The following is a 26687-nucleotide window of genomic DNA, read 5'->3' on the forward strand; positions in this document are numbered from 1 at the left end:
ATATTATTGATTCCTTCTAAGATGGGGATTTAAATCTCTTCTGTCATACATACTGTTCTCTTTTACTCATTTTTTCCAGTATATTTATATGACAATTATAATTGCTTCTTAAATTATCTTTTTAAGATTTTATTTTATATTATTTTTTAAGTTGGTGTCATGCCCAGTTCAGGGCCTGAACCCATGACCCTGGGATCAAGACCTGAGCTAAGATCCAGACTTGGATACTCAACTGACTGAGCCACCCAGGGGCCCCTAAGACTTTTATTTTATATTTTTAATTTATTTGTGTGTGTATGTTTGTTTTTGAGAAAGAGAGAGACAGAGTGAGCAGGGGAGGGTCAGAGAGAGAGGGAGACACAGAATCCAAAGCAGGGTCCAGGCTCAAGACTGTCAGCAAAGAGCCTGACATGAGTCTGGAACTTGTAAACCATGAGATCATGAGCTGAGCCGAAGTCTGATGTTTAACCAACTAAGCCACCTAGAAGCCCCTCTAAAAAATTTTTTTGAGTTTATTTATTTATTTTGAGAAAGAGTGAGCAGGGGAGGGGCAGACAGAGAGGGAGAGAGAATCCCAAGCAGGCTCCACACTGTCAGCACTGAGCTGTCCACACAGAGCCCAAAGTGGGGCTCGAACTCCCAGACCATGAGATCATGACCTGAGCTGAAGTCAGACACTTAACTGACTGAGCTACTCAGGCACCCCTAAGATTTTTTAAAATTTATTGTTTAATGTTTATTTACTGAGGAGAGAGAGAGACAGAATGTGAGGAGGCGAGGGGCAGAGAGAGGGAGACACAGAATTCGAAGCAGGCTCTAGGCCCTGAACTGTCAGCGCAGAGCCTGACATGGGGCTCGAACTCATGAGCTGTGAGATCATGACCTGAGCTGAAGTCAAATGCCTAACTGACTGAGCCATCCAGGGGCCCCAGATTTTATTTTTATGTAATTTCTACACCCAACATGGGGCTCAGGCTTACAACCTTGAGATTAAGAGCTTTGTGCTCTACCGACTGAGCTACATAGGAGCCCTGTAAATTATCATTAGTATTTACATGTTATGATCATGTAACCAGTGCTCACAGACAGGCCAATAGTATATTATGATTACATTTTCTTCTTACATAATTTTTCAGAGTTAACAGATGTCATAATTTTTGTTCATTTTTAAATTTGGAATTGTAAATGCTTTTTAAAAGTAGTTTATTTTGAGAGACAGAGCGAGTGTTGAAGGGGCAGGGAGGGGGAGAGAGAGAGAGAGAGAGACCCAAGCAAGCTCCACTGTCAGTGCAGAGCCTGATGTACAGTTCGAGCCACTCAGGTGCTTCATCTACTTTTCATTACTTTCTCTTTCTGTTGCACTTCTTGGGAGGTTTCCTCAGTGTTATCTGCCAGCTTCTCTGTTGAGGTTTTTTTTAAAAACCTCTATCATTATTTTAATATATAAGCACTCTTGTTCTATAATGTTTATTGTAGATCTTGTTTGTGCTTCATAGATGCAGTATTTCCTTTTATATTTCTGAAGATGTTACACTTTTTCCTGTGTCTGTGATGTGTTCTTGAATTGTTTACTCCTAACTTTGTTTTGTTTTGTTTTGATTTTTAATTTTGACGGCTTTCTTTAAATGTTTTGTGTTTTTTTTTTAAATTGTAGTAAACATACATAAAATTTTATCACTTTAATCATTTTTAAGTGTACTATTTGGCATTAAGTACATTCACATTGTTGTGCAACCATAACTCCATCTCTAGAACTTTTTCATTTTATAAAGCTGGAATTCTGTACCCTTTTTTTTTTTTTGAGCAGCAGACAAAAGTTTATTAGAGTATAAGATTCAAAAGGAAGAACAGTAGGAAAGCCCTCTTTACAGAGATGAGACATCTGAAAGTGAATGCCTCTGGAATTCTATACCTATTAAACACTAACTTCCCATTCATTCACCTTTTCCCCAGCCTCTGGCAGCCACCATTCATTCTGTGTGAATTTGACTACTCTGGCTACCTCAGATAAGAGAAATAACACAATATTTGTATTTTTGTGACTGGCTTATTTCTCTGAGTTGTTCATGTCTTCATGAAGACATAGCTTCAAGGTTCGTTCATATTGCAGGATGTGTCAGAATTTCCTTCCTTTTTAAAGTGTTCTTATTTAAGAATGACATAGTAAAAAGCTGATTGGAAGTTCCATGTCAATGGGCAGGTTGGGTTAATTGGAGGCCTTTAGTGAAAGTTGATAAGATGATGAATATCTTTTTCATTGGTAACCAAATATCCATATTTTTAGATTTTTTGGGTCCTTGTCAGTTTCTCCAGAGAAAAATCTCACTGACTTCTCCCTGGAAATATAAGCTTGGTGGTTCAGTGTTCAGAGAATTGAGGTTGGAAAAGGGGTTGATTCTGTTTTCAATAAAGGACTTACCCCTGGTCTCTGCTGTGCACGGTCTTCCCTGAGTCCAGAGCCTCTGTTTCTCTGAACTGATGAGTTGACAGACAGCCTTTGTGTAGGGTGGGGGAGAGGTAGTTGCCCAGTTGCTTGGGGATTGGGGTGGAGAACTAGGGATCTAACTGCTCTTTCTGTAGACTGTCAGCCAGTCCTTCTGGTTATGGCCCCATCCCTCATTTCTCCCTTTAGAAGATGCATTGTGCCTTGAATTTCTGGTCTTCCCAGAGTACAATGGTGTGAATCAGATTTTTTTTTTTTATTGGACTTTCTTCAGGCATAAGTTTCAGCTTTTGTACTCCACCAGATCAAATTTATCTCTTTGCTTTTTCTTTATTAACTTTTTGTTGCTGTATCATCTGCTATTGTTTCCTCTCCTGATCTCTTTGCTATTGTGTGTTTATACCATTAGAGCAAGAGGCACAGACCAAGAAATAGACTCTCAACTACAGAAAACATACTGATGGTTACCAGAGGGAAGGTAGGCAGGGGGATGGAGAAATTAGGTGATGGGAGTTAAGGATTGCACTTGTGATGAGCAGCGGGTGATGTATGGAAGGAAGTATTGAATAACTATATCCTACACTTGACACTAATATTACATTGTATGTTAACTAACTGGAATTTAAATGAAAAAATTAGGGGCACCTGGGTGGCTCAGTTGGTTGGGTGGCTGACCTCAGCTCAGGTCATGATCTTATAGCTTGAAGGCTCATGAGTTCAAACCCTGCATCAGGCTCTGTGCTGACAGCTCAGAGTCTGGAGCCTGCTTCAGATTCTGTGTCTTCCTCTCTCTCTGCCCCTCCCCTGTTTGTTCTCTCTCTCAAAAATAAATAAACATTAAAAAAATTATATTTTATTGCCAATTTGGGTGATTTAAGAGGTAGTGAAGAATCACACGTATTTAATCAACTGTACATTACCTGCTGTAATCTACTGGCCTAATTTTTTTTTCTTACCCTATAGAAGCTTTTCAAGAGACATCTGTAAGCTTCTTGCTACAGTTTGGACCAGCAGCATTGGTATCACCTGGAAGTGTGTTAGAAATGCAGAATTCCAGGCCCCAATCCATACCTAGCAAACCATATTTTACGTTTTTACAAAATCCTAGGTGATTTATAATTTATTGAGGTGTGAGAAGCACTGTCTTATGTTACATAGTCAGAAATTTAGGAAAGACCTTGTAGTTATAAATATTGTTTTGGGGCCAGAGTGTAGGTATTATTTGAAGCTATGGGAGTAGATGACAGTATAAACAGTGGGTCAAGGAAATGCCAGTTTTAAGGGGTGGATGAAGGAAGAAAATTGAGAGCTAAGGAAAAACAAGAGCCCCAGAGTACATGAAGTATGGGAAAATGAGCAACCTTCTAAGAGCAAGGGCTTCAAAATTGGTAGTGTTCTTTAGGGAGAGCTAGATTTCAGAGAAGGCTGGAAAGTAGGGAAAAAACACTTTCAAGGAAGATACTGAAATTATAAAATAGTTTAATTACAATGTAGGGAGAATGATCAGGGAGAAAGCCCCAGAGGATATAATGGAATGATGAGGAATGAGAAGATGATTTAGTTAGTGGGGAGGCAGCTATATTGGGGTGAGAACACAGGAGATGACAAGTGGCTAAAATGAACTTCCACTGTTCCCTACCTTGTACTCTTAATGCTATTTAAAATCTCTCTCAGACCGTTTTGTTGTTGTTGTTTGATATACACACTGTTCCTTTAGTCTGGGACACTATCTTGTCTTCCTTGACTCTCTAGATTCAGTGCCCTTACTTTGTGTTCCGTGGCATCTGTTTCTTTCTTTGTCTCTCTCTTTTTTTAAGATATAAAACATACTTTAAAAATACTTTTACTGTGTTTAATCATGGCCCAGTAATTATATGTTTTACTCACTTGAATCGCCCACTGTCTTGTTACTATCTTTGGCATCTAGCCTAGCACCTATATCTAACAGCTACTATTTATTGGTTGCTGTGTGTTGTACACTGTTTAAAGTTTACATGTATTGACTCATTTAATCCTCATAGGATGTAGATACTACTTTGGCTCTATTTTATGGGTGGAGGAAACAAAAGCCTAGAATAAGTAGGTCAGTCACTGTTGGATGAACATTTATTCTGTGTACTGTGTATCAGGCACTGTGCTGTAATTTTGGGTTACAGAATTAAGAAAGTTTTTGGTCAGAATTTCAGACAGAATGTTGGCTAAAACTTTACCCTGAGGGAAGCCTGGGTGGCTCAGTTGGTTAAGCATCCAACTATTGATTTCAGCTCAGGTCATGATTTCACAGTTCATGAGTTCGAGCCTTGCATTGAACTCTGTGCTGACAGTGAGAAGCCTGCTTGGGATTCTCTTTCTCCCTCTCCCTCTCTCTCCCTCTCCCTCTCTATCTCTCTCATCCCCTTACCCTGATTGTGCTCTCTCTCTATCAAATAAATAAACTTAAACAACAACAACCAAAAACTTCACCCTGAGATGAGGGAAATACAACTGGCTCCTGGTTTTGTAGTACTTGGAATTAAAAGGTATGAAGACCTATCTGACTGCTTATATAATAAGATGTGCCCCTTCTCCCCCCAGCACAGACTGGAGGCATACATTCAAATGTTTTAGCCTTTCATCTTCCATTTTTTATTTGAAACTATCCTTTATAAAGTTAAATCCCACCATAGACTATTAGGGCTGAGGTCTGCCGTTCCTCCCTAGTTTTAATAAGTACATACATCTGATTCTTTTTTTTAATTAAGTTTTTTATTTGGAAATAGTTTAAAACTTATAGAAAAGTTGCTAAAATAAGAATATAAAGAATACTTATACTTATTCAGGTTCACTTGTTAACATTTTATTCTATTTGCTTTATCGTTCATGTTCTCTGTTTATATAAAGTCTTCCTGCTTTTTTTTTGTTTGTTTTAAATGTTTTTATTTTTGAGAGAGAGAGAGAGCAAGTGGGGGAGGAGCAGAGAGAGAGGGAGGCAGAGGATCTGAAGTGGGCTCCATTCTGAGAGTGGAGATCCCCATGTGGGGCTTGAACTCACAAACCATGAGATCGTGACCTGAGCCAATGTTGGGCTCTTAACCAACTGAGCCACCTAGGTGCCCCCTTACTGCTTTTTTTCTGAACTGCTTGAGAATAAGTTACATTCATCTTGGCCCTTAACCCCTGAATGCTTTAATATTTATTTCCTAAGAATAGGAGTGTTCCTTTACATTCCACAGTATGTTACAGTTATCAACTTTGGCATGTAACATTGATACAATACTTTACTATTTATTTATAAACAGCATTTATAAAATACTGATTACAGACTATTTTTATAGTGCTGTAGACCCTGAATACTCTCTTTAATTAAAAAATACCAAAGTGAATTTTTGAAAAAGTTTTTTTAAAAAGTTGGAAAATAGACTCTTAACTATAGAGAACAAACTGAGAATTGATGGAAGGAGGTGGGTGGGGGGCTGGACTAAATGGGTGATGGGTATTAAGGAGTACACTTGTTGTGATGAGTCCTGGGTGTTATATGTAAGTGATGAATCACAAAATTCTACACCTGAAACAAATTTTATCATATAGGTTAACTAGAACTTAAATGAAAACCTGAAAAATAGTTAGAAAACACAATGAATTAAAATAAAAAATCACTCAATCATCATTTTTGTTTTTGTTAAAATATAACTAAAGAAAACATGCATCCTGTGCTGCTTCCCCATCCCTGTTATATACACTATTAAGTTTATTTTTCCAGATGTCTTTATGCATATGTAAATATATACACGCATACACCCCAAAACACACATGTACATTTGTGTGTAGATGTTTGTTCATATATCTACATATTAAAATTGAATTTAAAAATCTTTGTGTATTGCTGAAATTTAAAACTTGTAATACAGTTTCTGTAAGTGGAAAGAGAAATCCTTTTTATCATCTACTAAACAGAAACAAAACTCCTAGGTATCTTATAGATACTTATTTAGGAAGATATTTTTTCAGGTTCATTTAACATCACTCAAAACTGCAGTGCTCACCCAGGGCAAGAAGTACCTTATCAAGTGGTTAAAAGATAATTAATGTCCTCTAATTAGCTTTTCTCTCCATATGTTCCACTTTGACCTACTTAAAATGTATGTGATTCAGAATTTTTTTAGCCTTATTTATAATACTGTAATTTGAATTAAAAAATTTTTTTTAATGTTTTTATTTCTGAGAGAGAGACAGCCTGAGCAAGGGAGGGTCAGAGAGAGAGAGGGAGAAACAGAATCTGAAGCAGGCTCCAGGCTCTGAGGAGCTGTCAGCACAGAGCCCAATGCGGGGCTCAAACCCATGAACCGTGAGATCATGACCTGAGCTGAAGTTGGACACTCAACCGGCTGAGCCACTGAGGCACCCCATATAATATTGTAATTTGGAAGGAAGATAAAGATATAAATTTGCTTGTCTCCATATAATTACAAGGGTAAGGTACTTTTTTTTTTTTTTTTTTGCCTATATTCAGTATATTCTATAATTTACATGGGGATAGGAGTCAAATACCAGAGAAGTCAAGACGTTTAGTTTGAAGACTCTAATGGGCTAAATTTGAAAATATGATTTTAGGAATAATGAATTTTCCTGAAATTTATCCTTTTGGACTATAAAGTCCATAAGTATAGGGACTGCATCTCTTTAGTTTATTGCTATAATTCCCCGCTTATAGAACATAGGAGGTATTCAATATTTTATGTATAGAATGATGATAGATAAGAATGTATAAGTAGGCCAGTATTGCATTCATTTCAGATCTTATAGTTCATTATAGTTGTGTTGTTTCAGGAACTTTATGTAGGAACTGCTTTGTAGTCATGCCATTCTTATTTCTGCAGATGAGAAAAATAAGATACAAGGAGGCTCTGGACAGCCCTTTGTAATAGATGAAATGGTCATTATATGTTTGTGGGTGGTAGAACTATCAGTGAACTATTATTATCCATAAATAGCATCTTCCCCACACAGTCTGGTTAACTCAGTTTAGTATAGAGCTCTTCCAGAGAAGGGATATAGATAGTACCAAGTCTTTGTGATTCCTTTTGGCTGTTAATGGTGTAACCCACTGCTGACTCAAGGAGGAATATTGGTTCTTTTTGGGCCCTGCTGGTCATGGCCTAATTTAGTTCAGGATGTTCTAGGTTTGAGAAGCCTGGTATTTGAACTGAAGTTTCCTCAGGAGGTAATCAAATGCTCCTTTTGCTGGATTTCCATTACACTTTGCTTTTACCTTTATTAGAGTATTTACTTCCTTCTGCTGAGTGTTACAGTTATGTGTTTCTGTGTGTTATTATTCCTTCTAGGTTTGTTCATTGCAGTGCTGGGAACTCCTTGTCTTTGTGCCTTTCATCCCTATAGCCCAATACTTTGTATAGCACAGGTTTAAACTGTTAATCCTTATAAATAGAGAAGTAGAAGAATTTTAAATTTTGCAAAATTATAGCTCCAACTATAGTAATTTTTGTAAGCCACATCAAATCCTTTTCAAACAAGATAGGTACAAATGAGTAGCATTTAGAAGAAAGTATGGATTATAGCAAGTTCTTCCTTCATCTAATAATTTAAGAAGCCTGATAGTTTTTTTAAATAACAGCTTAATTGAGATAAAGTTCACACATCATACGATTTACTCATTTAACGTGTATAATGCAATAGGTTTTAGTACATTCAGAGTTCCGCAGCCATCACCACAAACAATTTTGTAACATTTTCATTGCCCCACTCTGCACATATTAGCGTCCTTCCCTTTCCCCCTTTAATACACCCTAGGCAACCATTAATTTATCTTCTTTCTTAAGTTTGCCTGTTATAGACAGGGAAATCCTCTAATTTGTGGTCTTTTGTGATTGCTTCTTCATGTAGCCTAAATGTTTTCATGGTTCAGACATTTTACAGAATATTTCATTCCTTTTTACTGTCAAGTAACACTCCACTGTATGGGTATATACCACATCTTATTTATCCATTCATCTTTTTTTAAAGTTTGTCTATTTTGAGAGAGAGAGTGAGAGCAAATGGGATAGAGGCAGAGAGAGGAGGGGAAGGGGAGAGAATCCCAAGCAGGCTCCACACTGTCAGCACAGAGCCTGGTGTGGGGTTCGAACTCACAAACCCAGGAGATCATGACCTGAGTTGGGATGAAGAGTTCAATGTTTAACCAACTGAGCCATCCAGGCCCCCTATCCATCTGTTGATGGATTTCCACTTTTTGGCCATTATAAACATCGATACACAAGTTTTTGTGTAGATGTAGGTTTTGTTTCTCTTAAGGAAGGATATAGCTAGAATTGAAATTGCTGGCTAATATGGTGACTCTAGGTTTAAATGTTTATAAAGATTTATTTATTTTTTTTTATTTTTAAGCAATCTCCATGCCCAGTGTCAGGCTTGAACTCACAACCCCAAGATCAAGAGTCATATGCTCCACTGACTGAGCCAGCCAGGCACCCCTCTAGATTTAATTTTTCAAGGAGCTGGTAGATTGTTTTCAAAACAGTTCCATCATTTTATGTTTCCATTAGCAGTGTATGAGAGTTCCACTTTCTTCACATTCTCACCAATACTTGTCTGTCTTTTTGATTATAGTTTACCCTTGAATAATGTGGGAGTTAGAGGTGCCAATCCCCTGGGCAGTTAAAAATTTGTGTATAACTTTTGACTCCGTAAAAACTTAACTCCTAATAGCCTACTGTTGACCAGAAGTCTTACTGATAACAGAAACATATTAACACATATTTCATATGTTGTATGTATTACATACTGTATTTTTACCATAAAATAAGCTAGAGAAAAAAATGTTAATAAGAAAATCATAAGAGAAACTTATCGACAGTGTAAGTTTATGTTGCTCTTCATAAGATAAATCATGTCTTTCAGTACCTATGTTAACGTTCTATGATACAAAAATACTAGGGGCACCTGGGTGGCTCAGTCGGTTGGGCGTCCAACTTCGGCTCAGGTCATGATCTCACGGTGCGTGGGTTCAAGCCCCGTGTCAGGCTCTGTGCTGACAGCTAGCTCAGAGCCTGGAGCCTGTCTTCAGACTCCGTGTCTCCCTCTCTCTGACCCTCCCCTGCTCACGCTCTCTCTCTCAGAAAAAAAAAAAATACCATAAGAGGTTATACCTATTACAGCAGATATCAAAAATGAAAAGATAATGTGAAAAAACTCATATTTATGTACAGATATAACAATTCATGAATTGATAATGAAACATCAATATGATTGACAATGATGATGACAAAAACATCACATACAATTCTTGCTATACAGTTATTGGGTTTTCATATTAAGACACAGGCACAACAATTAAGTTTATTAACTGTACAGTATGATGATTATTTGCTGTTAAGTGGAATTGGATCATAAGATTTTCATCCATGTTATCTTCATGTTGAGTAGGTTGAAGAGGAGGAGGAAGAAGAGTGGATCTTGCTGACCTGGGGTGTCAGAGGCAAAAGAAGTAGAGTAGGGGATGGAAACCAAGGCAGGAGAAGCAGGCACACTTGGTGTAATTTTATAGAAATATGTACTAATTTCTTTATTTTTTTTAAATTTGTTTATTTTGAGAGAGAGAGAGAGAGAGAGAGACTGATTGATTGAGATTGCTCCAGGCTGTCAACGCAGAGCCTGACATAGGGCTTGAACTCACAGGCTTGGAGACCATGACCTGAGCTGAAATCAAGTGTTGGACACTTAACTGACTGAGCCACCCAGGCACCCCTGTAGTAATTTCTATCTGACACTTTTGCTTTTCATTTTTTAAAAAAATGTTTCTGTGCAGTATTAGTCCTTCTACCATTTGTTTTGTTTCAGTGTTTGTATCATACAAGGGTCCATATCCTAAATGAAGTCAAAAGCAGCCTTGGATATTTGGAACCCTTCTGCCAGATTGTCTGATGTCACTTTGTTTTCTGGAACTGGTGCTTCTTCATCTTCTTCCTCATCATCTGACACTGGTTCAGAAGCACTCATCTCCATCATGTCTTCTGTTAATTCCTCTGTTGTGCTATCATTTAGCTCTTGAATTTCTCTAAGATCCATATCTTTTTAAAAAATGTTTTATTTATTTTTTGAGGGAGAGATAGAGACAGCATGAGGAGGGGAGGGTCAGAGAGAGAGGGAGACACAGAATCTGAAGACAGGCTCCAGGTTCTGAGCTAGCTGTCAGCACAGAGCCTGATACGGGGCCTGAACCCACGAACTGTGAGATCATGAACTGAGCTGAAGTTGGATGCTCAACCAGCTGAGCTACCCAGGCGCCGCAAAGATCCATATCTTGAAACCCTCACTCCCTGCTTTTTCCCTCCCCATATCTACAATCTCTTTCATGATTTCCTTGATTGGCTCTATTGTAAATCCTGTGAAGTCATGTACAACATCTGGACACTATATTCTCCAGCAGGGATTTATTGTTTTGGGCTTGATGGCTTTCATGGCTTTTTCTGTAACAGTGATGGCATCTTTAGTGATGTAATCCTTCTAAAATTTTTTTCTAATGTTCGTTTATTTTTGAGAGAGAGAGAGACAGCATGAGTAGAGGAGGGGCAGAGGGAGAAGGAGACACAGAATCTGAAGTAGGCTCTGTGCTCCCTGAGCTGTCAGCACAGAGTTCCATGCAGGGCTCAAACCCACAAGTTGCAAGATCATGATCTGAGCCAAAGTTGGATGCTTAACTGAGCCACCCAGGTGCCCCCTTAGTGATGTAATCTGTCTAGACTATCATGATGTTCTCTCTATCAGGGTTCTCTTCCATATTGTTGACAGTTTTTTCCAAAGACTACTCTGCATAATGAGCCTTTACTGTCTTTATGACTCCCTGATCTAGAGGCTGAATTAGAGACATTGTGTTTGAGGGCAAGTAGACCATTTAACGCTTTTGGTGTTGAATTTGTAGGGTTCTGGATGGCTAGGGGCATTGTCTAATATCAAAAGAACTTTAAAAGGCAGTCGTTTACTGCCAGGGTACTTCCTGGCTTCAGGGACAAGAATTGATGGAACCAATCTAAAAAAAAAGCCTTCTTGTTGTATTTTTATAACCAAAAGACTGATATCTGGTATTTTTTTCTCTTCAAGGCGTTGGGTTAACAGCTTTATAGATAAGGGCAATCCTTACCTAAACCCAACTGCATTTGCGCCAAATCCCTTCACCTATCCCTTCCTGTCTTTTTTTTTTTTTTTTTTTAAATCCCTCCTGTCTTAAATCCTAGTGCTCACTTCTCTTTCTTACTAATGAATGTCCTTTGTGGCTTTTTCCCCTGCTAAAAAAGGGCACTTTTGTCTGTATTAAAAACCTGTTCAGGCAGACCTCCTTTCTTCTCTATTATTTTCTTAAAGGCTCTGGGAACTCATCAGCCTCTTGGTTGGCAGAAGCTCCTTCCCCTATTATCTTGATTTTTTTTTTTTTTTTTTTTTTAAGCCAAACCTCTTTCTAAAATTCTCAAACCATCTTTTGCTGGTTAAATTCTCTGGCTTTAGATCCTTCACCTTCCTTTTGCTTTAAGTTATAATCACTTAGCTTTCCCTTGAATAATAGTAAAGCCTATAGGTATGCCTTTCTTAGAGCAGTCCTCCTATAAAAGCTGTACTTGCAATACAGGCTAAAAAGGTATTTGACAAAATGTGCAAGGTTTTTGTACCTGCTGGCATAGCCGCAGTGATGGCTTCACAAATTTCCTTTCTTTTTAAACAATGGTCTTTTAGGCTGGTGGGCAACTGCAGACCTCAGTCAAGTGATTCAACTCTTGTAATGTTATGACTTTTCTTTGCTTCTTGGGAGCTTCCAGCATCACTAGTGGCACTTTGTATGGGTCCTCTGGCATTATTCAAGGTTTAAGGTATTGCACTAAACACAAAAAATATGCAAGAACCACAGGAGATTACTTTTTACTGTGATCTGCAATTCACTAGAAAGAGATGAGCTGTTCATGCAGAGATGATTAGTGTCACAGGGCATTTTAAGTGGATACTTAACAATACTTGAGCCTACTGCAATAGCAACAGGAGATGGCTGCAAAATTATTATAGTAGTGCAACATGTACTACAGTTAGTTTTATGCAATTATGATTTAGTACTGTATTTTTACCTTTGTTTAACATTTCTATCAACTGCAAATGGCACCAGGTACAATCTATAAGTGTTGGCAAAAAATTTTGATGAATTTTAACTTTTTATGATTTGTACATATTTTATGGTAGTAAATGATAAAATAGATATGTATTTTATGCATTCATGACATATCTAATGTTTTCTTAAGCTGTTCTATTTCTAGACTTATGTGGTTTGTGAAGTTTTTCAAACTATTGCAAATCTCCAAGAAATTTTCCAATATATTTATTGAAAAAATCTGTGTATAAGAGGACTCCTGCATTTCAAACTCCTGTTGTCAAAGGGTGAACTATATAGTCAAATCCTAGAGGGTGTAAAGTGTTACTTATTGTGATTTTTGAAAAATAATTTTGTATTTAAGTTAGTTTATTTATTTTGAGAGCAAGGGAATGAGTGAGAGAGAGTGGGGGTGGGGGTGGGGGAGGAGACAGAGAGCAAGGGAGAGAGAATCCCAAGCAGACTCCATGCTGTCAGTATAGACCCCCACAGGGAGCTCACTCTCACAAACCATGAGATCATGACCTGAGCTGAAAGCAAGAGTCCTATGCTTAACCGACTGAGCCACCCAGGTGCTCCATGATTTTGATTTTTATTCCCTTGGTGGCTGATGATCTTATCTTTTCATGTGGTGCTGGCCATTTATATATCTTCTTTGGAGAAATGTCTGTTCAGATCCTGTGCCCATTTTTAATTCAATCATTTGTCTTTCTGTTAAGTTGCAAGAGTTCTTTATGTGTTCTAGATATAATATTTTAAATCAGATAGATGATTTACAAAGATTTTCTGCAGTTCTCTATGTTACCTTTGCACTTTTGTGTTGAAGTCATCCAAAGCACAAAAATTTTTAATTTTGATCAAGTCCAGTTGTTCGTGCTTTGATTTCTATCTAAGAAACCAGTGCCTAATCCAGAGTCATAAAAATTTAATTTTTGCATATGGTGTGAGATAGGGGTCTGACTGTGTTCTTTTGAATGAGGATGACCAGCTGTCATGCACCATTTGTTAAAAAGACTTTTCTTCTACCATTGAATTTTTTGACATTCTTGTTGAGAGACATTTAACAGTAAAGAGTTTCTGTTCTGAAAAATATATTCACATTGTTCCCCTTTTCCCTCAATATTGTCTCTGTTAATTAAAAAACATTAGAAACCATCTCAAACTTATAGAAAAGTTAGAAGTTTAGTACAAATAATTTATTTTTCTTGAATCATTGAGAGTAAGTTGCTGAAATGATACCCCACAATGATCATATTTGTGTGTATTTCCCACCACCAAGAACATTCTCCTGTACAAAATCAGAAAATTCACATTGATATATTACAGCACTAATCTTATTACCAGCTCCCATTCAAGTTTTGTCCTTCCTCCAATAATATCCTTTGTAACAAAGTCATATACTGCATTTAATTGTCATAATTCTTTAGTCTTCTTTAATCTGGAACAGTTCCTCAATCTTTCTTGATTTTCACAACCTTGACATTTTTTAAGATTGCAGGCCAGTTGATTTTTGTTTGTTTGTTTTTGTAGAATATCTCTCAATTGTGGTTTGTCTGATGTCTCCTCATGATTAAATTCATTCAGTGCGTTTTTGGCAGGAATATCACAGAAGTTCTCAGTGTATCCTGTTGGGGGCCTAAAATTTTATCATTACCAGTGGTATTAACCTGATTGATTATTTGATTATGGTAGTGTTTTCCAGACTTCTCCATTATTATTATTTGTGTTTTTTTTTTTTTACTTTGTGACTAATAAGCATTTTGTAAGAAAGCCCTCTGAGATTTTGTAAATCCTCTTTATTAATCTTTCAATTATTTATTTATTTATATCTGTCTGCATGGAGACATGGATTCTTATTTTGTTTGATGATGTATATTCCCTTACTATCATTATTCATATTGATGCTCCATATTTGGTAGTGGGAGCCACTTCAGTTGGCTCCTTTATTTTTTGTCATGGCCCCTCATTCTTTGAGCACTTGCTTGCTTTTTGGCCTAACATGATGTTTGAGGTTTATTTGGTTTTTGCCCTGCCCTAGCCCTGGAATCTGCCTTCCTTCAAAGAGCCCTGATTCTTTTCAGTAGAGATCACTAGAAACAAAGATGCATACTGGGGAGAGATGCTGATCTCAGGACATCTCAGGGGACAGAGCTAGGGAATAGTTTTTTTCCCTGTATGTCCAGACATTTGCATCTCTCTTTCTATTGAATTTCATGAGTTCATATCAATAGCTGTAATTCTAGTTCAAACCAGAGGGATCATTCTATTCTTTCACTTTTCCATATTTGTAACTTCCTTTTTAGACTATGAGAAAACTGGGTCTTATTATTTTTAATAGTTTTACTTACTTGATCATCTCTATGTAGTTACCTCATCTCTTACAGCTATTACTGCATTCCCCCAATGTCTTACAGCCTCCCCTCCCCCAGGTAGAAATTCTTTTTTTTTTTTTAATGTTTTATTTATTTCTAGGAGAGAGAGAGAGAGACAGCGTGAGCAGGGGAGGGTCAGAGAGAGAGGGAATCACAGACTGAAACAGGCTCCAGGCTCTGAGCTGGCAGTAAGCACAGAGCCCGACGCGGGGCTTGAACCCACAAACCGTGAGATCATGACCTAAGTGAAAGTCGGACGCTTAACCGACTAAGCCACCCAGGTGCCCCTAGAAATTCTTTTCACCCTTATCTGGCTTTATCTCTTTGCACTGGTATGCTCACTTCTGAGGACTGTGCCCTCATTAGCTTGGTCTCCACTACGCTGTGCCACCCGGGCACTGAGCTGCTGTGCTTATTTCATTTAGCTTTATTTAATATCTCATGCCAGGCTGTCCCCGTGAGGATCTCCTTCTTACCCTCCTCTGGCTCGGAGATCCTGTGCTGTGCTGCTGCCCTCCTATAGGGACATAATCCTTCTTCCCCTGCTCTGGGCTCTGACACTAATGCTTGGCCAGCATGACCAGTCTCACGTAATGGCTTTTAGGCTGAATTGTTTGTGAAGGGGCTTCACAATGTTTTTTGAGATAAGATGAAGTTTTTGGGGCTATCTGTTGAGAATTAAAAGTTAGCACTTTATAAGAAGGAAAAAAAACTCAGGTAGCTTGAAAATTTCACATTTTAGGCAGTTACTGGTAGAGTTCTAAAAGGATTCCTCCTTTGGCTAACATTTACTATAACACTTGATTTATAATTATTTGAATCAATGTACATTGGTTAATGAGCTGTTCTGACTGAGGAAATTAGAAAAGAAATAGTAATTTACATCTACAAAATAATATTCATTTTTCTTCTAGCTCTTCCACCAAAGCCACCTAAGCCAATGACTTCAGCTGTTACAAATGGAATGAAGGACAGTTCTGTTTCTCTTCAGGATGCAGAATGGTACTGGGGGGATATTTCAAGGTAACTAGAATGCTACTATAATTCAATGCAGTTTAAAAACAAATTATTTTGGGGAATTAGTTAAAAATAAAACATTTTAATGCACTACTAGTTGTTTTTTAAAGATTACTATTTTCGTATGTGAGAACATTTCAAAAGTTTCTAAATCCTGTCCTTCCCACAAAAAAATGGCAAGAAAATCATTGTTACAGGTGTGATCATTACTTTTAATACTGTATTGAGGGTAGATTTCTGAATAAATGAAACTTCAACCTTTAGGATAGCTACATGTGTTTTAGGATAAAAGATAGTTGCAGGTACTTAATTTTCTTTACCTTTCTGTGTCTAAGTCAGTAGTTCTACAGTCTTTTCATTTTCATGCACAAGAACCAATCGAGGCAGGGCCCAGGAATCTGCATTTAACAGTCTCCCCAGGTGATTTTGATGTACTCTTCACATACCTCATTTTAAGAAACGGGACTCTAAAACAGTTTACTTTTTGGGTAAAATGTGATTTTGGAAAAATTTGAACCTAGAGAAGATAAATATATATATTGAATTTAAATATTCAAATTTCTTGTTTTTCTCAAATTTTGTTTTAGAAAAGACCCATCCATTTTCTGTCAAATTAGGTTACAGTCTGATGCTATATTCTTCAATATGCTTGTGTTTCTCTTTCTCTTGTCTGTTCTCTTTAATTCCCAGAGTGGCACTCATTTCTTTCTTTTTCCCTTTATTACCATTTTAACCATCTTTAAATGTCCAGTTTGGTGTCATAAAGCACATTGACAGTATTGTTCAACCGTCACCACCATCCATCTCTGGAACTATTTCATCTTCCCAAAGTGAAACTTGTATTCATTAAACAGTAATTGCCTTTTCCTCCTAGTCTCCCCAGGCCTCAGAAACCACCATCCTACTTTCTGTTTCAATGAATTTGACTGCTCTAGCTAGGTACTTCACATAAGTGGAATCCTACCATATTTATCCTTGTGTGACTGGCTTATTTCACTTAGCAAAATGTCTTCAAGGTCCATCCATGTTATAGCATGTGTTAGTATTTTCTTCATTTTTTAAGGCTGAATAATATTCCATTATGTGTATATACACCACATTTTTATTTATTCATTCATCTGGACATTTGGCTTTGAACATTTGGATTGTTTACAGCTTTTGGCTATTGTGAATAATGCTGCCATGAACATTGGTGTATAAATGTTTATTCAAGCCTGGCTTTTAGTTCTTTTGGGTGCATGCCCTGAAGTGGAATTTCTGAGTTACATGGTAATTCTATGTTTAATTTTTTTGGAGGAGACTTAACATATTTTATATTAAAATGGATCATAAAATTTTTATTTTATAATTGTACAATAAAATGATCTGTTAGATTTAAATATCATTTAAATTTATATTCTCTTTTTTTTAAGTTTTATTTTGAGAGGAGGGGGAGCACAAGCATGTGGGGGGTGAGGGGCAGAGAGAATCAAGCGTGGGACTTGAACCCACCAACTGAACTATGATCTCATGACCTGAGTTGAAACCAAGAGTCTGTTGCTTAACCAACTAAGCTACCTAGTTGCCCCTTAAACTTATATTCTAAGATCATGTGGGTCTGTAAATCAAGAGCCTTCTGTGCCCTCCTATTTCCCGAGTGTTCTAGTGTTCTTTCTTAAAGTCCTAAACCAAGTCTAGGAGGAATTTATCATCAGTATAAATTCAAATTGGAGATTACATTGAAAGGTTGTGAACTTAGTGAATTCCCCCCCTCCCCCGATCAGATACAGCTGCCATTGTTGCTTAAACATACCTTCTTTCTAAACAGTTGCTGGTTTTTCCTGAAACCCTATAAATTCAGACTTGTCTAAGGAAGCCCTAAAGGCTTAATGGACACACTGTTTCCCTACAGACGTTTGAAATCTGGAAGAGTTTAAAAAGCAAATAGCCTATCCTTAGGTTGCATAATACCAAAAATCAAAACAGAAAACTCATATCTAGGAGGAGGAACTAAATGACCTCTGAAGGCCCCCATAAATCTGTGACCTTAGACATACTCCCCTCCTAACTATCCTAGTAGTAATATGTGAAGAGAACAGTCGACTAATCGACTGATCAATTAATGTGAAGAGAACAGTCAATGATTACATTTTGTTTTTCATATAATTCTGTTTTTCAGGGAGGAGGTAAATGACAAATTACGGGATATGCCAGATGGTACATTTTTGGTCAGAGATGCTTCAACAAAAATGCAGGGAGATTACACCTTGACTTTGCGGTGAGTATTTTTCAGCATTTGATTAGTGTTCTACTGCCATTATTTATTTCTGGGTATACAGAGATTTTTGTATTTATTTAAATGTTTATTTACACATTTAAAAATAATTTAGATACATCATTTTTTAAAGTTTATTTATTTTGAGAAAGAGCACAAGCTGGGGAGGGGAGTAGGGGGAGAGAGAGAATCCCAAACAGGTTCCAAATTGTCAGTGCAGAGCCCAGTGCAGGGCTCAGACTTATGAACTGTGAGGTCATGACCTGAGCTGAAACTTAGAGTCAGACACTTAACTTACTTGAGCCACCCAGATGTCCCTAGATACATACTTTTTAATGGTTTGGCTAACTATCCTTTCTCTTGTACATTAAGTATTTAAATGTCTTATATAAAAATGGCAATAATTTTTATTTTTATGTAGGAATAAAACAAAAGGCTAAAATCCCTAAAAGTAAGGAAGTAAGAAGACCTTGTGAGTAAAATAGAAGTCCTGGGCACAGCCTGAGGTTATTAATGATCTGTTGGAATCCATCCGTCTAATAACCCTATTATTTTCCTCAGTGCTTCAGACTTCAGAGAGTAAAACTCAACATAGTTTAGGCTGATAAGGATATGTAGAGCAATTCTCAGCCTATAGTGAAGCCATCCATGTGGGCATATTAGAATTTTCTAAGTGGTGGGGGGTGTATCACCTTTTATATTTATGAAGATAGGACATATGTTTTAAAAGATTAGGAAAACTACATTAGATACTTTTACATTTAACTTAATTTTTTATATTTACTTTTAACAATTAAAATAGCCTAATTACAATAAAGTACTGTGATTTTTTAAAAAAGGGACTATCTAAAGAAAAATATAATGAAAACAGTAATGATAACAGCTTCCTTGTACTAAACATTTTATGTGCATTATCTTATTCACAACAACGTTATGAGATAGGTATTATTCATATTTCCATTTTATAGATGAGGCAACTGAAGCTTAACCTGGTTAAGAAACTTACCTGAAGACACGTAGCTAGTAAGTGGCAGAGGATGGGTACAGATCCAGATTTATCTGACTCTTTATTATCTTTCTGCCTACTATCTTTAGGAAAAGTCATGTATTTTGTGCTAGAAATTTGGAGTTTCTGGTAAAGATATAAGAAATTAATACCTTGGGACTTTAGTCGTGCTGAGGAATAATCAGTGTTCTACAATGATTCATTTCACTGTTTTTTCCCCCCCATTCGAGTCAGGCTTCTGTCTCTACCAGTCTACAGGGACTACTAAACCAATGACTAGCTACTTCCCTCTTTTGTGTGTGTGTTTGTGTGTTGCGCGCACACACACATTTATTTATTTATTTACATCCAAGTTCATTACCATATAGTGCGATAACGATTTCAGGAGTAAATTCCAGTGATTCATCCTCTATGTATAACAACCAGTACTTCTCCCAGTAAGTGTCTTCCTTAATGCCCCTTACCCATTTAGCCCATCCTCCCATCCCCAACCCCTCCAGCAACCCTCAGTTTGTTCTCTGTACTTAAGAGTCTCTTATGTTTTGTCCCCTTCTTGTTTTTGTATTATTTTTGCTTCCCTTCCCTATGTTCATCTGTTTTGTATCTTAAATTCCTCATATGAGTGAAGTCATATTTGTCTTTCTCTAATTTCGCTTAGCATAATACCCTCTAGTTCCATCCATGTAGTTGCAAATGGCAGTATTTTATTCTTTTTGATTGCTGAGTAATACTCCATTGTGTATGTATATATACCACATCTTCTTACGTTCATCTATTGAGGGACATTTGGGGTCTTTCCATACTTTGGCTATTGTCAGTAGTGCTGCTGTAAACTTTGGGGTGCATGTGCCCCTTTGACACAGCACACCTGTATCCCTTGGATAAATACCTAGTAGTGCAATTGCTGGGTTGTAGGGTAGTTCTATTTTTAGTTTTTGAGGAACTTCCATATTGTTTTCTAGAGTGGCTGCACCAGTTTGCATTCTTACCAGCAGTGTAAAGGAGATCCTTTTTCTCCTCATCCTTGCCAACATCTGTTGGTCCTGAGTTGTTAATGTTAGCCATTCTGCTAGCGTGAGGTGGTAGCTCATTGTGGTTTTGATTTGTATTACCCTGAGAGTGAGTGATGTCTTTTCATGTGTCTGTTAGGCATCTGGATGCCTTCTTTGGAGAAGTGTCTATTCATGTCTTTTGCCAAATTCTTCACTGGCTTATAATAATAATAATAAATATATAAATATTATTATTATTATTATTATTAGGGGGGTGTTGAGTTTGACAAGTTCTTTATAACTTTTGGATTCTAACCCTTTATCTGACATGTCTTTTGCAAATCTACTCCCATTCCATTGGTTGCCTCTTAGGTTTGCTGATTGTTTCCTTTGCTGTGCAGAAGCTTTTTATCTTGATGAGATCCCAGTAGTTTATTTTTGCTTTTGTTTCCCTTGCCTCCGGAGACATGTTAAGTAAGAAGTTGCTGCGGCTGAAGTCAAAGAGTTTTTTGCCTGCTTTCAACTCTAGGATTTTGATGGTTTCCTGTCTTATGTTTAGGTGTTTCATCCATTTTGAGTTTATTTTGTGTATGGTGTAAGAAAGTGGTCCAAGTTCGTTTTTCTGCATGTAACTGTCCAGTTTTCCCAGCACCATTTGCTGACAAGACTGTGGATGTTCTTTCCTGCTTTGTCAAAGATTAGTTGGCTGTATGTTTGTGGATCCATTTCTGGGTTCTCTGTTCTGTTCCCTTGATCCGAGTGTCTGTTTTTGTGCCGGCACTATACTGTCTTGATGATTACAGCTTTGTAATACATTTTGAAGTCTGGGATTGTGATGCCTCTAGCTTTGGTTTTCTTTTTCAGGTTTACTTTGGCTATTCTGGGTCTTTTCTGGTTCCATACAAATTGTAGGATTGTTTGTTCTAGCTCTGTGAAGAATTCTGGTGTTATATTGTTTTTTTGTTTTTGTTTTTGTTTTTGTTTTTAAATGTTTTTTATTTATTTCTAGGAGAGAGAGAGACAGAGTGAGCAGGGGAGGCTCAGAGAGAGAGGGAGTAACAGACTGAAACAGGCTCCAGGCTCTGAGCTGGCAGTCAGCGCAGAGCGCGACACGGGGCTCGAACCCACGAACCGCGAGATCATGACCTAAGCGAAAGTCGGACGCTTAACTGACTAAGCCACCCAGGCGCCCCAGTATCGACATTTTAACAATATTTGTTCTTCAGTCCAGGAGAATGGAATATTTTTCCATTTTTTTTGTGTGTGTGTCTTCAGTTCTTTTATAAGCTTTCTATAGTTTTCAGTGTATAGATTTTTCACCTCTTCGGTTAATTCTATTCCTAGGTATTTTATGGTTTTCGGTGGAATTGTAAATGGGATCAATTCCTTGATTTCTCTTTCTTTTGCTTCATTATTTGTGTATAGAAATGCAACTGATTTCTGTGCATTGATTTTATATCCTGCGACTTCACTCAGTTCATGAATCAGTTCTAGCAGTTTACTGGTGGAATCTTTTGGGTGTTCCATATAGACTGTCATGTCTGTGACTTCTCACTTCTTACCTCACCTGACTTCTTAGTAGCATTAGTCATAGGCACTTCTTAGAAACAGTTTATTGTCTTGGCTGTGGTGACACCACACGCTTCTAATTTTCTTCCTAACTCTAGACCAGCCACTCCTTTGCTCTGTATCTACATTTTAAGTGTTCCAGGCTCAGAGTTGGGTCTCCTTGTCTCCTCTATATTCATCCTACCAACGCGAGCTAGTCCTATTCTGTGGCTTTAACAGGCAATTAAATGGTGGTGATTCATAAAACTCATCTCTAACTCTGACCCCCAGAACTCCACATGCATATATCCTGTTGCCTATTTGACTTTGCCATTTAGATAACCAGCAGATGTATTAATTTTAAAATGGTCAAAGCAAAATATTTTCTTTCTTTTTCTTTCTTTTTTATTTTTTGAAATGTTTATTTGAGAGAGAGAGAGAGAGAGAACAAGTGGGGAAGGGGCAGAGAGAGGAAGACAGAGAATCCGAAGCAGGCTTCTTTCTGTCAGCATAGAGCCTGGCATGGGGCTCAAACCCACAGAACTGTGAGGTCATGATCTGTGCTGAAGTCAGATGCTCAGTTGACGGAGTCAACGAGGTGCCCCAGAATTTTTTTTACTTCTAACCCAACTCTTCCTACTCAAATTGTTTCTCTTCTAGTCTTCCCTTTTCTTCCTTCCTTCCTCCCTTCCTCCCTCCCTTCCTTACTTCTAAAATAGAACCACCATTGGGGTGCCTGGGTGGTTCAGTTAAGCATTCAGCTTCAGTTCAGGTGATAATCTCGCAGTCTGTGAGTTCGAGCCCTGTGTCTGGCTCTGTGCTGACAGCTCAGAGCCTGGAGCCTGCTTTGGATTCTGTTTCTCCCTCTCTTTTTACCCCCTTCCTGACTCATGTTCTGCCTCTTTCTCTCAAAAATGAATAAATGTTTAAAAAAACAAAGAAATAGAGCCACCATCTCTACAGTACTCAAGTTACAACTCTTTTTCCCTAACACTCACATCCAAATCCATCGTTAAACAGCCCTGCCAACTTTACCCCCAAATCTGTATTTGTAATTTCACCTTTATCTCAAAATCTATTTTCATAATCTTGTCACACTTGTCTGCCACCCAACACTAACCACTATCATCTTGCTTGATCTTTTGCAGTCATTTCCTGAAAGGCCTCTCAGCATCTTATAATTTCTAGTGTTCCCCACCCTTTTTGACCACTTTCCACAGAGCAACCCAGAGTGATCATTTTAAGATATGAGTCTGATTACTCTTTTGCTTAAAATTCTTTTAAGAGTTTTCCTACTACACTTAAGGTAAAGAATTTGGATTTTATTCTAACTTCCAAAACTCTGATCTGGTCATGATCTACTTTTTTTTTTTTTTTTTTAAGTTTATTTATTTTGAGAGACAGAACAGAGGAGGGGCAGAGAGTGGGAGAGAAAGAATCCCAGGCAGGCTCTGTGCTGTCAGAGCAGAGCCCAGTGCAGGGCTCAAACTCATGAACTGTGAGATCATGACCTGAGCTGAAACCAAGAGTTGGACGCTTAACTGACTGAGCCACCCAGGTGCCCTGGTCTTGGACTACTTTGTACACCTCATTTCTTGCCCTCTTTCCTTCCTCCCACTACACTTAACCCCACTAACCTAACCTTTTTGTACCTCAGATAAGTGAGACTTATTCCTGCCTCAGGGCATTTGCAATAGCTGTTCTTTCTGATCTTTGCATCTGTGGTTCTTTTTTGTCATTTAGATCTCTGCACAGTTGCCACCTCTTCAAGTCTTCTCTTAAACACTCAATCCAAAGTAGCCATCCCAGGATGAGGATATATATTGCCTCAGTTTAATTCTCTGTAGTCCACATCTGTATTTTCTTTTCAACTCCCACCTTGTCTATCTCACCCCATAGAATTTAAGTTCTCTGATAATCATTGTTTAATCATTGTTAAATCTCTAGACTTTAGTGTGTGATAATGGATAGACATTAGACAATGGACGGCTAACAAATATTAACAGATGAATGTCTTTACTTATCTGAAAAAATTTTTTAATCCCACACTAAGTTGTTTTATGATGGGTAGATTCCTAAATGCAACTAATGAAAAGCAGCAATTTTTGTATCTTGGGAATAGGAAAAGAGCCTGCAGAAGTTTTATTACTTACCTGAAGTTGCAGCACTATTCAGGAACAAAGGCTGGAAAGGGGTCCCGATCACAGTCTAGTCTAGAGCCACCATGAGAATTCTTATGCTAGAGATCCGCAGCTAGAAGAGATTGTTAATACTACTTGGTTCAACTGGGATTTCTGCAGATGTAGGAATTCCCTGCATAACGTTTTTCAGAAAGGGCCATTGAGATTCCATGTGATCTTTCAGTCAGAGGGAACTAGCATCTTCCTTTGAGACACCCCATTTTATTGTTGGGAAGCTTTAAAGTTTAGAGGGTTGTCTTTGTGGTGGATATTATGGTAGGACCAGGAATGTGGACATGAATATGTTGAAGTCAGACACTCAACCAACTGAGCCACCCAGGTGGCTCTTGGACATGAATAAGAAGATATGGTTTTACCCTCAAGAGTTTATAATTCCAATGTGTAATGGTGGAATAGGAGAGACACATATATACTATAATGCTTTTAACGTAACATTTAATATAACATTGTAGTGTTATATTTGAGTTATCCCCATTTACTCCTTCCCCTAACTCCTGGTAACCATTGTTTTAGTTTCTGTCTTTGTGAATTTGACTATTATAGGTACCTCATATAATACAATATTTAACCTTTTTTAAAAAAATGTTTTATTTATTTCTAAAAGACAGCATGGGCGGGGGGGGGGGGGGCAGAGAGAAAGGGAGACACAGAATCTGAAACAGTCTCCAGGCCCTGAGCTAGCTGTCAACACAGAACCTGACGTGGGGCTTGAACCCACAAATCGTGAGATCATGACCTGAGCCAAAGTTGGATGCTTAACCGACTGAGCCACCCAGACACCCCTATATTTAACCTTTTGTACCTGGCTTATTTTTCATAAAATAATATTTTTAAGGTTCATACATGTTATAGCATATTCAGACTTTCCTTCCTTTTTAAGGCATGTATATACTACCTTTTGTTTATCCATTGTTCAATGGACATTGGCAAGAATATTTTATTTTATTAAAAATTTATTTATTTATTTATTTTGAGAGAGAGGAGAGAGAGAGAGAGCCAAGTGGGGTGGGGACAGAGAGAGAGAGAGAGAGAGAGAGAGGGAGGGAGAAAATCCCAGGTAGGCTCCATGCTGTTGACGAATCATGAGATCATGACCTGAGCTGAAATCAGGAGTCGCACACTTAACTGGCTGAGCCACCCAGGCACTCCAGAAAGAATATTTTAAAGTTTTCATGTATCTAGCAGAATGTCTGACATTTAGTAGGTACTCTGAATATCTGAAAGGAAAAAATAAATGAGAGAAAGGCAAAGAGAAGCTTTCTCTGAGAAAATGACAGGTTAGCTGGGCCCTGATAGATTTTGTTAGTCAGAAAAGTGATGGTCTTACTGGAGTTTAGGAAATACCATAGCTCAGTACTAGTTACTCTGCATAGGATCTGACAATGAGTTAAAATTTTTTTCTCGAAGAAGCCATAGTCTACTGAAGGCAATAGGAATAAGAAAACTGCTTTGAATTAAACTAGAATAATAGGAGAAATTCAGACAATGGGAAAGAAATATCTTGTTGAGAGGATATAAAAAGGCATCCTTCATGGAAGAAGTTGCATTGCAGTGTATCTGGAAGAAGTGAATAGATCTGGGCATATAGAAAGTGGAAGAGGAAGTTGCAGGAATAGGTAACAATAGGAACAGAGATAAGCTGGTGAGAAATTATAGTGCCCTGTTCTTGAAAGAAGCAGTCCCATTTGGCTAGAGGGTAAAGTCCATAAAGAGGAACCAAGGGGTAGGGGATGGATGGTTAGAAAAGGGTCATGTTGAAAAGGACATTGGATTCTAAAATTTGGAGTTTGCATTTATTTTAATTTATTATTTTATTTTATTTTAGAGTGAGTGGGAAGAAGGGCAGAGGGAGAGAGAAAGAGAATAGTTACTCAGGCTCCATACTCAGTTTAGTGCCTGATATGGGGCTCGACCCCTTGACCCTGGGATCATGGCCTGAGCTAAAATCAAACGTTGGATGCTCAACAAATGGACTGAGCCACCCAAGTGCCCCTGCATTTAATATCATAGGTAGACAGAGGGAACCATTGCATTTTTTAAAAGCAATTATATGATCAGACTATATTTGAATAGAAAGAATAAAAGAGGATAGATGCTAGCAAAGAAGATATTATGAAATGTCAGGGTGCCTGGCGGCTCAGTTGGTAGAGTATGTGACTTTTGATCTCAGGGTCATGAGTTCAAGCCCCACACTGGGCATAGAACTTACTTAAAAACAAAACAAAAAAAACTTAGAATATTATCAATTGAGAGGTAATGGTGATTCAGAATAGGATTTATTTTATTCTTTTTTTTTTTTTTTAAATTTTTTTTTTTTTAATGTTTTATTTATTTCTAGGAGAGAGAGAGAGACAGCGTGAACAGGGGAGGGTCAGAGAGAGAGGGAGTCACAGACCGAAACAGGCTCCAGGCTCTGAGCTGGCAGTCAGCACAGAGCCCGACGCGGGGCTCGAACCCACGAACCGCGAGATCATGACCTGAGCGAAAGTCGGACGCTTAACCGACTAAGCCACCCGGGCACCCCGGATTTATTTTATTCTTTAATCATTTAATATTTATTGAATGTTCACAACGTTCTAGGTACTATTCTAGGAAAAGGAAATGATAAGCATTTCCTATCTATACCTGGTCTCCTATCTATATAGTGTTTATATTTGGAGATAGAGATAGGAGTAGGGGAGAGGAGACAAAATAAACACAAAAAAATAACTTCACAGTATATGAAATGGTA

The 26687-nt window shown here is 37.8% G+C and overlaps 1 protein-coding gene across 4 annotated transcripts in view; it reads left to right on the forward strand.

Annotated features, from left to right (window-relative positions):
* Positions 1-26687, forward strand: part of LOC120247089 (phosphatidylinositol 3-kinase regulatory subunit gamma) — a 159465-nt gene that overhangs the window by 93446 nt on the left and 39332 nt on the right. For all 4 annotated transcript variants that reach the window (XM_039254841.1, XM_039254840.1, XM_039254843.1 and 1 more), the window contains exons 2-3: positions 15853-15961; positions 18114-18212. In XM_039254841.1, the coding sequence (XP_039110772.1) occupies positions 15879-15961; positions 18114-18212 (182 nt within the window). In that variant the 5' untranslated portion in view covers positions 15853-15878. The remainder of the gene's footprint in view (positions 1-15852; positions 15962-18113; positions 18213-26687) is intronic.

Source organism: Hyaena hyaena, unplaced genomic scaffold (assembly GCF_003009895.1).
Source record: "Hyaena hyaena isolate Hyena2069 unplaced genomic scaffold, ASM300989v1 scaffold_503, whole genome shotgun sequence".
NCBI classification, from domain to species: Eukaryota; Metazoa; Chordata; class Mammalia; order Carnivora; family Hyaenidae; genus Hyaena; species Hyaena hyaena.